Source organism: Canis aureus, chromosome 32, assembly GCF_053574225.1.
Source record: "Canis aureus isolate CA01 chromosome 32, VMU_Caureus_v.1.0, whole genome shotgun sequence".
Classification (NCBI taxonomy): domain Eukaryota; kingdom Metazoa; phylum Chordata; class Mammalia; order Carnivora; family Canidae; genus Canis; species Canis aureus.
In genome coordinates, this window is record NC_135642.1 from 36695096 (window position 1) to 36711358 (window position 16263).

At 51.7% G+C, this 16263-nt stretch overlaps 1 protein-coding gene across 8 annotated transcripts in view; it reads left to right on the top strand.

Annotated features, from left to right (window-relative positions):
• The window catches only part of MAP2K5 (mitogen-activated protein kinase kinase 5), a 257977-nt gene extending 242001 nt beyond the window's left edge, over positions 1–15976 (top strand). For all 8 annotated transcript variants that reach the window (XM_077881620.1, XM_077881621.1, XM_077881619.1 and 5 more), the window contains one exon: positions 15539–15976. Coding sequence is in view for 5 of the 8 variants with exons in the window: in XM_077881616.1 (XP_077737742.1) it covers positions 15539–15643 (105 nt within the window). In the remaining 3 variants the exon portion in view is untranslated. The remainder of the gene's footprint in view (positions 1–15538) is intronic.
• Positions 15977–16263: the final 287 nt, after the last annotated feature.

Genomic DNA, 16263 nt, shown 5'->3' on the forward strand with positions numbered 1-16263 from the left:
TTCTTTTTTTTCTCTCCACTTTGACCATAAATCTTAGAAGTAATCAAACTCTCTGCAGAGGAAGCGGAGATAAACTTGGGCCCCGAATGGCCCCATATGTCTTTACTGAATTCAGACGATATGAGGGCTTCCCTGCCCCGTGACATCACTCAGTGTTGCAGAAAGGCGCCGGGCAGAGTGAGAACTCTCACCGTGCTTAGTACTGACGTTCTAAAGCTCAGAGGGCAGCGCCACACCTTCTGTTGGTGAACGAGCTGCCCCATACAAAGAATCTATCCAGGTAACTGAAGCTTATTCTTTATAAAACCAAAACTTTAGAAGATATTACAGGGGCGCCTGGGTGGCTCAGTCGGTTGGGCACCTGTCTGCCTTTGGCTCAGGTCATGATCTCGGGGTCCTGGAATCCAGACCCAGGTCAGGCTCCCAGGTCGGCTGGGAGCCTGCTTTTCCCTCTCTCTCTCTGCCCCTCCCCACTGTTCATGTGCGCACTCTCACTCTCTCGCTCTCAAATAAATCTTTTTTTAAAAATTAAAATTAAAAAATTACAGATAAGAGGTCTTCTTAAGTGTATTCCACATTTCCTTATTCTCTTAAACAGATATGTACACCAAGATTTAGCTTTTTAAAAAATGAATGTCCCTAGATCAACATTATGAACATTGTCTAGTTGCTAGGTTCTGCTTATCAGTGTCTCCTGATACTAACATGTGTAGGGCCATTTGGTTTTTTGTTTGTTTGTTTGTTTGTTTGTTTGTTTGTTTGTGTAGGGCCATTTGTCCCTGCCCTGACTGAGCCCACGCTGGCTTTCCGTTTTTGTGGTGTCGGTGTTCCTCATCAATGGCACTTCTTACTCCTGTCCTCATTCTTCTCTCCAACAGCCAACCTTCGCCTCTTCCTCTACCCTTTGACTGTTCCTTATGTGCTTTAGATTGGAAAACCAGATACTAAGCTTGTTTGCACTAAGTCTTCGCTACAAGAAAACTGGCTTGAATAAAGGCTTGAGTGACTGACTAGCTAAAAGTGATGAAGTTTTAGCTGAACTTCCAAATTCTTCATCTTAAATAAGGGTGTCAAATTATAGTGACCTGTTGATATGTCCAGTGCTTCTAGATTTGAAAACAGGCGTTTAACTAGGGAACATATTGTATGTGAATGTCCACGTTTGAAACCATATGACCACTTTGCTGCTTTGGAGTCAATAATTAGGGTAGGCCTGAACGTGTTGAAGTTCTGTTATTTTCTGAAGAGACCAAGTAAGCCAGCCATGACTATGCCAAAGGAAGTACTGAGGCTTTAGAAACCAGATCTAGGGCAGCCCGGGTGGCTCAACGGTTTAGCACCGCCTTTGGCGCAGGGTGTGATCCTGGAGACCCGGGATCGAATCCCATGTCGGGCTACCTGCATGGAGCCTGCCTCTCCCTCTGCCTGTGTCTCTGCCTCTGTGTGTGTGTGTGTGTGTGTGTGTGTGTGTCTCTTGAATAAATAAATAAAATCTTAAAATATATATATATATAACTTGATTTCCTAATTTAAAAAAGAAAGAAAGAAAGAAAGAAAGAAAGAAAGAAAGAAAGAAAGAAAGAAAGAAAAAGAAAGAAAAGAAAGAAAGAAAGAAAGAAAGAAAAGAAAGAAAGAAAGAAAGAAAGAAAGAAAGAAAGAAAGAAAGAAAGAAAAAGAAAGAAAGAAAGAAAGAAACCAGATCTAGCGTCAGGTAACTAGAAGCCTTTCAATACTCATCTGTATTGGATTTGATTGAAAACTGGAGCATAAATGCCAGGAGAAGCGAGCTTGTAATGAAGTAACTTTTTCCTTCTTAACAGTGAAAGTAGACTTTGGTTTCATAAGGCTCTGCAGTGAAGGCGGACAGCTTATTTGTAACCAGATGAAGTGTGTTCCCTTAGTCATTCATCGTGCGCATGACCAACGACACTGCCTCAGAAAACACAAGCCACACCGTTCACCGCCACAGAAAACGCATTTCAGGCTCCCGTACATTTAATTTTCTTCAACATTACCTTGCAAACCACAGTAAATCAATAACAGAATAGTTAAGTACCACAGGTTCTTTGTGTTTTGTTTTAGAAAATATTGCTCAAGGCTAAAAAAAAGTAGGTTCTATTGATGATTTTTATTTGCTGCTGGGACACAAAATGATCAGAATTTTCAAATGGCTTGCTCCTTTTTTGTGGCTATCCTTTAAAAAAAAGAAAAAGAGGGGCAGTTCCAAATGGAAAATGTTGGTTGCTGATAGCAGAAACTCTGGAGTAACTGGTGATGTGATTTTCAATCCTGTATTTTGTAGACTAGGCCTAACAGCTTTGGCCATTGTTAAATGCTCTTACTTCAGATTTTCCAAAAGTGTTGCCCCAGCCAGTCCCATGGGCTCCCCACACTCACTCCTGTAGTAACCCATTCCATTGAACTTGAGTGAGGCTCAGTTAACTCGGGGGCATCACAGCTGAAAACAATAAAAAAGATGGCACTTAAATTAGTTATGTACCCAAAATTTTGACATTCAGTGGTCTTTAGCAATTTTCTTTCTTCTGTGTTTTTTATTGATTTGGTAGCATCAGAAAATGTCCACTTTGGGTTCAGGCTTCATGCAAATGGTTCTTCCTTTTTTTTTTTTTTTTTTTTTTTTTTTTTTTTAAGATTTTATGTATTTGAGGGACGCCTGGGTGGTTCAGTGACTGAGCGTCTGCCTTGGCTCAGGTGGTGATCCTGGGGTCCCGGAATCGAGTCCCACATTGAGCTCCCTGCATGGAGCTTGCTTCTCCCTCTACCTGTGTCTCTGCCTCTGTCTGTGTGTCTCTTGTGAATAAATAAATAAAGTCTTTTAAAAAAAGATTTTATTTATTTGAGAGAGAGAGAGCACAAGTAGGGAGGAGGGGCAGGAGAGGAGGGGGGAGGGAGAAGCAGACTCCCCACTGACCAGGGAGCCCAATGCCAGGATTGATCCCAGGACTCCAGGATCGTGACCTGAGTCAAAGGCAGACACTTAACCAACTGAGCCATCCAAGCATCCCAGTTGCTTATCTTTATTAAGAAACCAGAAAAGCTGTTACTAAGATGGATTATAAGAAGTAGCAGCCCTCACTTAACTGGATGCTTCTTGAAATAAGATAAGGCAATGGATAGGACGTTCTTTTAAAAGTTGAAAGTGTGATACCAGGGCTCAGAACCCATGGCTCACCTACTGGGGTGATGTATAGTCAGGGCTCTTGGGCACCTCCCAGTCCCCACTCATACCACCCTTCTCCCCGCCCCCACCATGTATTTATCCATCTCGCCCCACCCCACTCTGCTGTGGAGTCATCACTCTGCATTTTCAAAAATGTTTGGCCTCATAGCATCCATATGGAATGTCATTATTGTGTTTTCTGAATTTGTGGTTATATATCCTATTTTCATCCCCAATGATGTGTGCTTGTCAATTTGTCAATTTTGTCAGAGGTTGGCCTGCTTTGCTAATTTTTTGAAGGACCAGTATTTTATTGAATTGGCCATCTCTGTGATACCTTTCTATCTAATATCTTTGTGTTCTTTATTTATTTGCAGTCTAATATATATATAATCAAAATCAGTGCTTGTTTAGGTTTATCTGTGTGTTTACCAGTTGTTTGTTCCTTGTTGCTGTTGCATTGTACTTCCTCCATTAAGAGTTCTGTTGGGGAGTGTCTGTGGGTGGCGAAACAATTGAGTTTTTTGTTCAGGATTGTCTTTGCTTTGGGGTAACTCTTGATTGTTAGCTTAATCAGGTCAGGTTTGGTGGTATAGGCTGGCAGTTCTTCCTGGGGCCTTGAAGATGTTCTGTTGTCCTCTGGCTTCTACTCTTCCTGGTGAGAATCTGCTGGCTGCCCCGTCACCGCCCACTCTACACAAAACATCTCTGTCCTTGTTATTCTGCACTTTCTCTATGATTTGTCTAGGTGTAGCTTTAATTATATACATTCTATTTGGAGATCATTGTGATTCTTTCATCTGAGAATTCACATCTTTCATCAGCTCTCAAAATGTTCAGCTCTTGTCTCTGGATATTACCTCTCCCCCCATGTGTTCAGTCTTGTCTCAGTCTTTCTTCCAGGCCTTTGTCTTTCACATTAAAAGAAAGTTTTGGGGCAGCCCGGGTGGCTCAGTGGTTTAGCGCAGCCTTCGGCTCAGGGCATGATCCTGGAGACCCGGGATGGAGTCCCACATCGGGCTCCCTGCATGGAGCCTGCTTCTCCCTCTGCCTGTGTCTTTGCCTCTGTGTGTGTGTGGGGGGGGGGGGGAGAGGGGTGTTTCCTGAATGAATAAATAGAATCTTTTAAATAAATGAATGAATGAATGAATGAATGAATGAATGAAAATTTTATCTCGCTCCACTGTGCCCTGGATCTTCTCTGGCCATTCTTCTAGCTTACTAACTATCTCTTAGCTGTTTGCAGTCTGCTAGAACTGCCTCATCCATACACTGTTTTTTTTTTCCAGGGACCGTATGTTTTATTTCTAGAAGTTAAATTCTTTTTCAAATCTCTTTCTTTTTTTATCATGTCTTATTCTTTTCTTAGTATTTCACTTTCTTCTTTTATGTCTTTCATCTTTTTAGATACACATGTTTTTTACATTTACCCTCCCAATTATTTTCCTATTATCTCAGTTTTGAGAAACTCTCCTCTTCCCGCATGTGTCTTGTCTGCTCATCCTTGTCTGTGGTGAATTATATCCTCCCATGTTTTGGAATTTTTTACTGTAAGCTCATATGGAATGGGGTTTATTACTCTGGAAACTCCTAAATTTCAGAAGAATTGCCCAGAATGGTTTTTTATGTGCTTCTGGCAGACATTCCAGAGTATCGCTAGCTCAAGATCAACATTATATTAATTTCTCAGCCTGGGATTCTCAGACTACAGAGGTAGTACACTCAGTCCCCAGCCGCACAGGGATCCACCCTGCTTTTGTATTTCTTGCGCAACTCCCCTCAGGGTCACCTTCAGGTCCCCTTTGCTGACAGGTAGACTTTTTACAGCTCCCCCTTTCTGTAGTCTCAGCTTTGTTCAGGGTCTCAAGGTCAGCCCCCTGAGGGACCTTGTCTCCTGTTTCTGCTTAGTTCTTAATTCCTGTCAGGACTGCATTCCTGGAACCAGTAACCCCCATAAAGCCACATACTTCCACTCTCTTATTCTGGTTTCCGGTTCCCTCTTCCTTGTCAGCACTTATGGATTCTCTTTCTTTCTTATGAGTTCACGCATGCATTTTAAAACTGCTCCATATTATCTAGCATGGCTAGGGCCATGTAGAGGGAAGGCTTTTAGGCTGTCTGGATCTCCCATAATCTCAACTGTCAGAATCAGTCCATTCTGTTGTGTTCAGCAAATGTACTGAGCTCCGACTGTGTGCCAGAAATTGTGCTGGTTCTCATTGACTACCCCCCCCCACCTCTCATACACTCACATGCTCACATACACACGCGGGCACACACACACACAAGTAGATGCACACATTCAGCAAAGGGCTCTGAGCTCAAACATCAAATCTTAAGGGGTAAGAAAAAAAAGAGAGCAGAAGAGAAAATCCACCCTCCTGAGCATTGCGTCGTTAAACCTCCACCACCATACAGCCATCACCCCAAAAGACCAACCTTGAACGTCTAAGACATCGATCGGTAACTGGCCCCATAGTCACTGCTTGGACTTGCTGCGGATTCAGCCTCTCAGCAAAGAGTCCTAGCATTATTGAAGCAAGACCCCCTTTCTGCCTCTGGCAACGCTTTGATCCTGACCCCACTGGGCATCTGCCCACCCTGAGACTGCCTGAGGGAGCCAGCATCCTCCGTGGTCCTGAGTTCCTTCCTGCCAGGCAGCCACCACAGCCCCCCACCCCTTACATGGGCCGGGGGCACCATTCTGCCTCTCGCATGGGTCAGCTTCCTCTGGCACACACTCATCAGTGCTGGCATCCCACATGTCTACCCCTCTCACCATGTCCCTCTGAAGTCACCCTATGCCCCTGCCCTGTACCACACTGCACAGGCCCGAGAATGACTCACAGAGACCTCTGCAAATACCTTGTTCTCTCGATGGGCCATTTTCTGACCAATTACTCCGTGAAGGAGCACATAGATCTATTCAGATGAAAGGTGGAGAGCTCCTTGACCCTCCTTAGATGCCTGTGTACAGTCTAGGATGGCTAGAGGTAAGCAATTTGCTGTTAATAATTGAATATTTGGGGAGAAACATCTATTTCTGTAGCAATTGTGAAGAATAAACTCGGGAAGGTTGATTGAAATGGCATGTCACAGCTGCAAACTGTTTTTTGAGGTCTTAAAAGAAAATGAAGGGCTGAAAGGGACCACCCCCACACACCCCTCCCACACACACATACCCCGCATCAGACCTCCACCCAGGGAAAAGCTTTAGAAATCAGAGGCTGAGAAAGCACATTTTAGAAAGCCGAGCTGGGGAGACAGGCATATTCCACACTAGCTGCACAGAGATAAGGCCCACACCCCCCTCTTACTGTGGCATCTTAGAGTAATCAGCAGCCCTCACACTGCCCACCTGTGTCTGAGAAGCCTTGTGTGGGGGCTGGTGATCTCGTGTGATCCTTACACCCCACTCCAAGAGGAAGAGGGAGCAGCGGTATTGGCTGGGACTGAGGAGTCCTGCAAACATTGTGCTCATGTTCAAAACCATCAGAGACCCAGGACTTGGGAGACAATGGAAAGCAAGTATCAGCTTTACTTCTCTAAAGCCCTGATTAAATAGATAGATAGATAGATAGATAAATAGATAGATAGATAGATAGATAAATAAATAAAGTGCGCCCTGATTAAAGCCCATCCTTACCCTGTGGCCTGAGTTGCCTTACTGGGAATTTCCTGAGTCCCAGGGGTGAGCAACCCCAGGCTTCCCCCAACAAGAGGGCAGGCCAGAATGTGCCCCCCACTGCCCCATGGACAGGAGACCCCAGCCCTCCCTCTCAGTGTTCTCCTCCTTGGGGGCAGGACTCAGGAGTGTATGAACAGCAGAAGGCCTTCTAGGAAGAGCGATGACTCCTGGGGAATGGAGGTTCCCCCCCGGAGGCAATCGTGGCCCTTCCCGAGCCATCGTTCTGGGGTAGCAACAAGTGGGTTTCCTGACTCTGTCCAGAGCTCCTTGCATTACCCCACACAGGGACAGAGAGAAGGGTATTTATTGAGCTGCCTCAGCTCTTCCCCACTGAGTCGCTCGTGGGGGCTCCCCTCCTGCCACCTCCTTCCCCAGCTCCACCTGGTGACCAGCCTGGCACACCCAGCCTGAAAGGCAGAGTTGACCCCAGGGGTGAGTATGACTTATTATGTCATGTAATTAATACTATAAAGGCTGCCCGCTGCCCTGCCACTTGTCAGCAGGTTGACAGACGTCGGACATCTGTGCCTCCTTTTAGAAGTCCTCTCGCTCTCTACTCTGACTTACCTCCTAGGTAAGCAGGGATTCCATTAGTGGTTTTGAACCTTTAGCAGTGGAGTCTTTTTTATTATGTGACATTAATGCAGCACCCCAATTTTAATAGAGAAAAAAAGGGTGTTCTTTAGCATGAATGTATTAGTCTTTCTTGTGGACACTTCTTTAGCAAGTCGTTTATCAGCCCTCTCTTGAAGGACACAAAATCTAAGAGTCGGTGAGACTTACAGTCCTGTCTCCAGGAGCGTTCAGCCTCCCTCTGCTGTTGTCTCAGGAGCACAGAGTCAAGGAAATCCTGACTTACCCAGATGCCTGCTCAGCTGAGGCATTGATGAACCCACATAGAAGCTTGACAAAAGGGAACAGCAGAAAGCTTTTAGCCACTGACAGTGACTAGCAGCTGTTCATATGAGCTGCTTATGGTACCTCTGCAGGTCAGACAAGAGGTAGGTGGAGCTTACTGGGACCGGCAGCCTCAGAAACTCAGAGCAGCCTTGACCCTCACTGCCCTTGCTGGGCCTCCTGGGGCAGCCACTGGGTGGTGTGGCACTCACAGCGTTATAGGTCTTTACGGTGTGACTTGACATCACAGCCAGGAGGTTTTGCAAATGGCCAGTGCGCCTCCCAGTTGTGAACCCACACAGAAGAAGTTCAGTAACGTGCACAGATCCAACAAGCAGGACCAGCTCTGCTCCAATTGTTCAAAAAACAAGTTTTCTGGCCACGGTGCACAGTGACGATGGCCAGTATTCAGGCCAGTATTCAGCATGACACATGAGTTAGGTAGATGAGTACATACATTATTTTTTTAATTAGGTTTTTACAAATAGAGTTAAAATACTTCTTGACAACCTTAATCAAACACGTAGAAGCCCCAGCACCCCTCACATCCTGTGGCTCCACTGGCCTCTGAGGTCCCATCCAGTCCTGCTGCTCCTCCACGATGGCCGAGAAGGACCTGAAGTGTTAGCCCACCACTAGGGCCGGAATCCTAAAGGGGACGTGCAGAGAACCTTCAGGCAAGGCTTGCGGGCCCAGCCAGGAAACACGAAGTGGTGGACACTGTGGTGACACTGGGGCGCCTTCAGCCCCTCGGGGCACCCCTAACAGGCACCACCTAATCAGGAGGCCGCCCTTGCCAGCTCACGTGAGCAGCCTGCTGGACTCTTCACTTGTTTTAAACTTGTCTAAAATGCAACTGGGCTCGGCCTGCTTGCTTCAACGGGCCTTTGGGTCCTTGGCGTTCTCTCTCAAGCAGCTTCCTTGGTGGGAGAGGAGTGCCTGGTGGCCTGGGGCTCGTCCTGTGGTCCAGAGAGGACCCCCGACCCCAAGAGTGTAGAGCAGCCTCAGCTTGTGGCGCCTTCTCGCTAGGCCTGCCCACCCCAGCCTGTGACGCTTCTCAGCCTGGCAGCAGGCCCCTGGGGAAATGCCATAACTGACCAGTCCCGCTAATTTTCTTGGTGGCTGCTATGTGATCAGTTTTCCCCCGCCCTCAAGTAGTTTCCTGTCTAATGTCAGGGTAAAAATGGTTCCAATGATGATAACCCAAGGCAGAACCAAGCGTGTGCTCTAGGGAGGTCAGCAGGAAGGTGTGTGCACAGTTCTGTCTGGGACAGATGGCATCTTTTGTGAGGAGACATGATGGAAGGCCCCATAGAAGGAGATCTTAAGTTTAGGGTATAGTCAGCTGTTGGACATCCAGTTTCTGATTGTTCTTTCTGTGCTTACCTTCAGGCTCTGGTGTCTGGAGCCCTGGGAAGTTTCCAGGCCCGAGACCTAAGTTTTCCAGCTTCTTTAAAGACTAGGCCCAGAGAGAAGGAGTGGAGAACCAGGGAAGCGGGAGTTCTCAGCTAGACCACCCACTTCTGCTCTGAGGGCAGGCTGTCCTGTAGGGTGGGGGCCGCCATCCTCCAGCTCTGGCACTGGTGACACAGGTCAGCACCCTGGCTGAGGGCTCGGGCTCTGGAGACAACCCGGTATTCAAGCTCCAAGGCCTTGGGCAGCTTTCTCAACCTTCGTTGCCTTGACTTCCTCATCTGTAAAATGGAGATAATAGTACTTAGAGTTGCTGATTATCACATAAATTGTTTGAATAGAAGTGCCTAATACATAGGACTTTGAACAAGGGGGGACACAGATAGGCCGTTTTGTCACCTTAACTGCAGTTACCAGTTAAAAATCATTTGTTGAGGGGGCCCTTGGGTGGTCCAGTTGGTTAAGTGTTCCAACTCTTGGTTTCTGCTCAGGTTGTGATCTCAGGGTCATGGGATTGAGCCCCACATCGGACTCCACGCTGAGTGTGGAATCTGTTAAGATTCTCTCTCCCTGGGTGACTGGGTGGCTCAGTTAACCATCTGCCTTTAGCTCAGGTCATGATCTCAGGGTCCTGGGATCGAGCCCAGAGTTGGGCTCCCTGCTCAGCCAGGAGTCTGCTTCTCCCTCTGCCTCTCCTCAGTTGCTCATGCTCTGTTTCTCTCTCTCTCAAATAAAAAAGTAAAATCTTTTTTTTTAAGATTTTATTTATTCATGAGAGACACAGAGAGAGAGAGGCAGAGAGAGACACAGGCAGAGGGAGAAGCAGGCTCCTTGCAGGGAGCCCTACGTGGGACTCGATCCCAGGTCTCCAGGATCACACCCCCGGGCTGAAGGCGGCGCTAAACTACTGAGCACCAGGGCTGCCCAAAAAAGTAAAATCTTTAAAAAAAAAAAAAAAAAATCTCCTTCTGCCCTTCTTCCTTAGTCCTTGTGCACTCTCTCTCAAATGAATAAATCTTTTTTAAAAAGTCATTTTTTGGGGCACATGGGTGGCTCAGTCAGTTAAGCATCTGCCTTCAGCCCAAGTCATGATCCCAGGATTCTGGGATCTAGCCCCATGTCAGGCTCCTTGCTCAGCAGGGAACCTGCTGCTCCCCCTGCTTATGTGCACACGCTCTCTCTCTCTCTCTCTTTCTGTGTCAAATGAATAAATAAAGTATTTTAAAAAAACATTTGCTAAACACCTATGATATATAAGATACTCTTTTTAAAAAGTAGAAATTTACTTTAAAAAAATTTTTTTTCCCTTAGAGATAGCACTTGGCGAGCAGCGGGAGAGAGAGAGAGAGAGGGAGAGAATCTCAAGCAGACTCCCCGCCGAGCACAGAACCCAACGTGGGGCTCCATCCCACAACCCTGAGATCATGACCCAAGCCAAAACCAAGAGTCCTACCCTTAACTGACTGAGCCACCCAGGCTCCTCAAAAGCAGAAATTTAGAACTCAACTGTGCCTGACCTCTGAGAGCACAGTAGGTGATGTCCTCCGTGACAGGAGAGAGTCTTGGATTCAAACCCTAAGACTGTCACTTCCTAGCTCCGTGACCTTGCCCCGGGTCCCGTTTCTTGACACCCCAGTTCCTTTTGTCTATAAACGGCGGTGCCAGGAGGGTTCGAGACCATGTGCCAATATCAAGCAGCCAGAAGGCACACGACAAGTGCTTGGTGAGTAGATGGCGACACACAGAATATGCGATGGCTTTGTCCTGCCGCAGGCCTGTTACTAATCGAGGGCCTACTGCGTGTCAGCGTGGCAGCTACACCAGCGTGGTAGTAATGATTCAGATGCATGATGCTCTTTAGGAAATTACACAAGAGAAGGAAGTGTGGAGACCCAGTAGGTAAATTCTCATTTGGGAAAAAGTCAAAACCCAACTAAAGGCAGAGCATGAGCAATCCAGAGGCCTGAGCCTTGGGCAGCTCTTAGCAGGGCAGCAGGCCCGGAGCTCCTTTTCCCACCTGTGCAGTGGGCACACGAACTCCCCACCTCCCCGCTGCCACCCTCCCCCCAGCAGAGGGAAGAGCACTGCCCACCTGGGGGGACTCGGGAGTGCTCTGCTGTCAGTCCAGAAGGCGTCTCGTCGTGATGAAATAAATGGATGGGAAAAATAGGGACATCATTACCTAGGCAGAGTCACACTAGCAACCACAGATCACTTTGCCCAGATGAAGGAGGAGACAACTACTGCTCCTCCCGCAGAGCTCTTGGTTTCCATGGGCGCCCCTCTTTGTGCTGGCAGGATCTGCTGCTCAGCCCCGCGTGGCCGTGGCCGTGGCCACACCAGGGGTGCCAGCTGTCATAGGCGGCCGTTGACCCGTCCCTCTCGTGCTTCCCCGCGTCCCACTTTCAGAGCCATCGTACTTCTTGCCATCCCGTCTTTTTGCCTTCCTTTGTCTCCGTCTTCTGCGGCGAAGTTGGTGGACCAGCACGCTTCACCCCTGGCTGGTTTAATAGCTGCCCTTGGCCCTGAGAGAATCCGGGAACTGAGAGTGGCTCCCACCGCCTGGCGAGGAGGCCGCCGAGGTCAGCAGGAGCCCCGGCCCGGCGCAGGCCGCCAGCCTCGGTGGAGGGGCTGCCCACACGTGTCCTCCCTGGAGGACAGAGGCCTGGTACCCGGGCAGCCGCCCTGGCCGGGTGGGATGCTCCTGGCAAGCTGCGAAGGGGTCCCGCCGTGCAGGTGGGCCGCAGCACGCTCCTCTGCCTTGTAGCCTGATGGGGGCTGCGACAGTTGGTCCGTGTCCGGGTTCCTCTTCCCAGGGAGGGACGGCGCTTCCCGCCAGCAGGGCAGGAGGCTCGAGCCCTCCGGGGCCTCGTGAAGAGCCCGAGAGAGGCCTGCAAAGTCTCTCTGGTGGCAGGTACAGGAGAGCATTTGGAGTCAGGAGATCCACGTCGTGGGTCCAGCCCAGCCACTTGCTCCGACGACCTCGGACGGGTCCCTGCGTGCCTGTTTCCTCATCTGGAGGGCAGATCGCTACGTGCGCCTCCAGAGTGAGCGTGGGGATTCGGTGGGAAAGTCAGGACAAAGCCCCCGGCAGGTGCCTGGCACACAGCACTCCTCCATAGGGCTGGACTCAGGACTAGTGTCACGGAGGGTGTCGTTGCCGTCCGCCTTGGGCATGTGTCTGGCCGTGCTGGCATCTGCTCAGGCCTGTCCAGGGCCACCTGGGAACCCAGGCACCCCAGAGTGGCTGACTGGTTCTCATGCTTTCCCCATGACCGTCCGTCGGATTTTATCTGTTTGCTCATTAAAGTCTTGAGAAGTTCCCGCGTCGTGCATGTCGGGGCTGGAGGAGTGCCACTGTATTCTAGACGGGAAGGCGAGGACACACGCTGCCAGGGTCACAGGGGCACAGACCAGCCCTGAGAATGCAGCAGCCTCGAAACCAGGATGGCTGGGTTCAGCCCCAGCACTGTCAGCCCGTCGCTTCCCTCTCTGGGCCTCAGTGTCCTCGTCTGTAAAATGGGATGATGGTGTACGTGACCTGCCACCATGGCAGAGCGGGCTTTCTCCCAGTGTGTCCAAGGCATGGCGCTGACAGAGGACAGGATCTGGGCCAGGTCGGGCTCACAGTCTCGATGTCACCTCCATCCAGGAGGGGCTGGATCACGGGACAGACATGAAGGTGAGGGCAGTTGTGACCTGGTATTCGATTCTCCCCCTTTGTCCCCTCCCGGCCAGCCCGGGAGAGCCCCAGGCAGTGGGTGCGGGCGGCAGAAACGTGCGACCCTGGGAGCCCAGGCCCGCTCAGGGGAAGTCATAGTGCCCCCCTGTGATGGGTGGCTCTTCCCCCGACTGTGAGGTGCTCAGCAGCCCCGGAGGCCACTGCTGCTCCGCCCTGCTCCCCTCTGCCCTCCCTTCTGCACACCGGCTTTCTCCGTATGTTCGGTCACCCGAGGGCCACCCTGCTGATGGCTCCCAAGTTCACATGTCACAGGCCGGCTGCCTAGAGAGGCGGGGGCTCCCCTCCTTATCTGTCTGTGTCCCCTGTCTGCCTCCCTCTGTGACTCTTCCACTCATCTCTCCCCTGCCAGTCGACTGCAGCTGGGGACATGGCCACTCGTCCAGGTCACTCGCTTCAGGCTGGTGTGAAGCATCAGGACTGGCAGGACAGGAGAGTCACCTCCGCCAAGGAGGGCGGGAAAGGGGCAGGGTCGCCGCCAGAGCAGTGCATGCGGCCGCCGCCTCCTCCTCCTCCTCCTCCTCCGCCTCCTCCTCCTCCTCCTCCTCCTCCTCCTCCCGCCTCCCAGGGCACTTGGGCAAATGCTTCCCTGCAGCGCGGCCATCAGCCTTCCCATGACTGGAGGAATGCCTCCGCGCTCCCCTCCTGCAGTTCCGCTCTGCTTGTTCCCGAACAGATGATAACAGAGATGGAGCATATGGGCCCCAAAGTCACCGGGCATTCTGGGAAAGTGACACTGTGCTACCCCAGGCTTGGGGGGAGGGGGCCCATCGGCTTCTGAGCACAGCTTCTCCCTTTGTTCTTCACAAGGGCGCAAGGTCGCCTCTCCTGAGCCTCCCGGAAAGGAAATGTGCACACTCGGACTTTAGGAAGAATTCCCTGTGTTTAGGCAGCGATTTAGGAACGCAGGTGTAAGGTAGGCATGTACACGGTGGAGAGCGCTCTAGCTGGGAGTCAAGATAGAGGCTCTCCTGGGCCTCTCCTGCCCCGGGCCCCCAACCCAGCTGCCTGCAGGCACCAAGCCGACCTGGCCTCCAGCTCCCCTTCCCCAGTGGCAGTCTGCAAGGGGCACCTGCTCCCCCCAGTGGTCCCACAGGTGTGTTGGGAGCCCCGTGGAATGCCACGAGCAGATCACAGAAGGTGCCCAGATGGACTCCAGGCCTAGGTCCGTGATGGGCCCTGCTGCCCCCGGCTGAGTGCCCTTGGTACCTTCCCTGCCCTCCTGCCAGTGTTCTGGATGTCTCTGAACTAGACCATGCAGGATGCTCCTGGGGATGGTTGTCTTTGCCTGAATTGAGAAAGCCAGGTAAGGGGAGGCAGCATGAGTCCAGGGTCAGGAAGCCTGGATGGTCTTCCTTTCTGTCCCCAGGAACACAGCAGGTCTGACCAAGCAGCCCCATTCCCACCCCTGGTCTGGTTTTGGACCGTTCCCTGCAGACACTGGGATCTGGGCACCCAGGGCAGAGTCCCGGGCCCACATCCCTCCTGGCATGTGAGGAACTCATCTTGAGGCAGCCTGGAGCTTCAAGCAGGTGGCCAGTGGCTGGCTATCCCCGGGGGCTGCTGGGCAAGACTGGAGTATATTGGGAGGGCAGTGTTGGGAGCCCAGCTCACACCAGTGAGGAGGTGAAAGGGAGCCCAGGAAGGGTTCAGGAAGCCGGAAGGTGCACTAGCACCCGGGTGGCTCAGTCGGCTGGACTCTGACTTTTGGTTTTGGGTTTTGTTCAGGTCATGATCTCATGGGTCATGGGATGAAGCTCTGTGTTGGGCTCCATGCTAAGCAGGGAGTCTGCTTGAAGATTCTCTGCCTCTGCCTCTCCCCTACTCACACGTTCACTCTCTCCCTTTGTCTCCCCCCTTCTCTCTCTCTCTCTCTCTCTCTCTCTCTCAAATAAATAAATCTGAAAAAAGCTGGAGAGTGCAGGGAAGCTGGAGCTGGAAGGCTGCAGGGGTGAGAGAGGAGGAGCTGGGGGAAGGGAAGGGAGCAGGGGGCTCCCTGAGTCTCAGGTACATTTTTGGTAGAGGAGGAAGCTGCCAGGTGTGCGGTTCCTGGCAGAGATGCCACTTCGTGACGAGGAGGAAGGCGAATGCTTTTCAGTTTCCCTTTCACCCCTGACCCGTGGTCAGGGTGACTCTGATTGCCCCCTGCTTTTTTCTGACCGTCCCTGGGAAGTCCCGAGGGGCCCTAAGATCGTGAATGTGAATCCTGATTCTTCAGGAGAGCAGGGGAGGGGACTGGCCAAATCCAGCGTGGCCTGCGTTGTGGGCTAAGGAGGTTAGAGCCCGAGACAGGCCACGTGGAGGCAGTGTGGGCCCCTCCGAAGGCCAGCCCACGGCGGGTCACTGGGGACCCCCCTACCCCCGGCGGCTTGCAGGCTGGCCAGGCTTTCAGGAGAAGGTAGTGGAGCCCAGGACCACCCAGCCCTGCAGGGAGCGGGCGCTGCCCTGCCCCCGGCCTCAGTCAGCCAGCTGTGAAATGGGTTGATGGTGCCCTCCATACCTCACGGGGCTGGGGGGTGTGGAGGTGGAGAAGCTCCAGGCCAAGAACAGGCCTGGGCAAGAGTGATGACGTGCAGACTCTGAGGAATGTGTGTCAAAGCCTCTCCTCCCCCCCCAACAGGGCCACCCATTCATCATGCAGTTCAATGACGGAAACGCCGCCGTGGTGTCCATGTGGGTGTGCAGGGCGCTGGAGGAGAGGCGGAGCCAGCAGGGGCCCCTGTGATGCTGCAGAGGGGCCCCGAACCGGTCGCCAGGGGACAACCTACCTGTTGCACCCCCTTTCTGTTTGCTGTCTGCGCCAGAAGAGCTTCGCTGGGCCCGGCTTCCCTGCTCTCACCTCCCACTCTGCTGGCAGATGGCCTAGCCTAGGGAGCCCTCGGGAGTGGCCAGCCCTCGCCTCCTCTGGTCTGGAGGCACTGGCTGGGGTGGGCAGGGGGGTGGGGGTGTCGAGAATGGAGGCTTCTGTACCCCTGCCCCTCTTTTTTCCTAACATTTTTCTTTGTAAACGGTCAGGCCCGTCAGCATCACTGATGGGAATAAAAGTATTACTGCTTTGTGACTGCCTCCCCTCATGCGGGTCGTACTGTGTGGGGAGCCTCTTACCCCGGGGGGGGCAGGGCCCCCACTTGGCAAGGACCTATGGCAGCGCCCCAGCTGCCCACCCTCAGGCACCTGCCAGCGCCGCGAGAGCCTCCGCACGTGCTGGATGAGGCCCACAGCCCAGCCCGCTTGACAGACAAGACTGAGGCACGCAGGTCCCCGAGCCAAGTCCCATGGCCAGGAGCGGCGGAGCCGGCCACCGATCCCGGACCTCAGGACCCGGTTGTATGCTCCTTGCTGGCC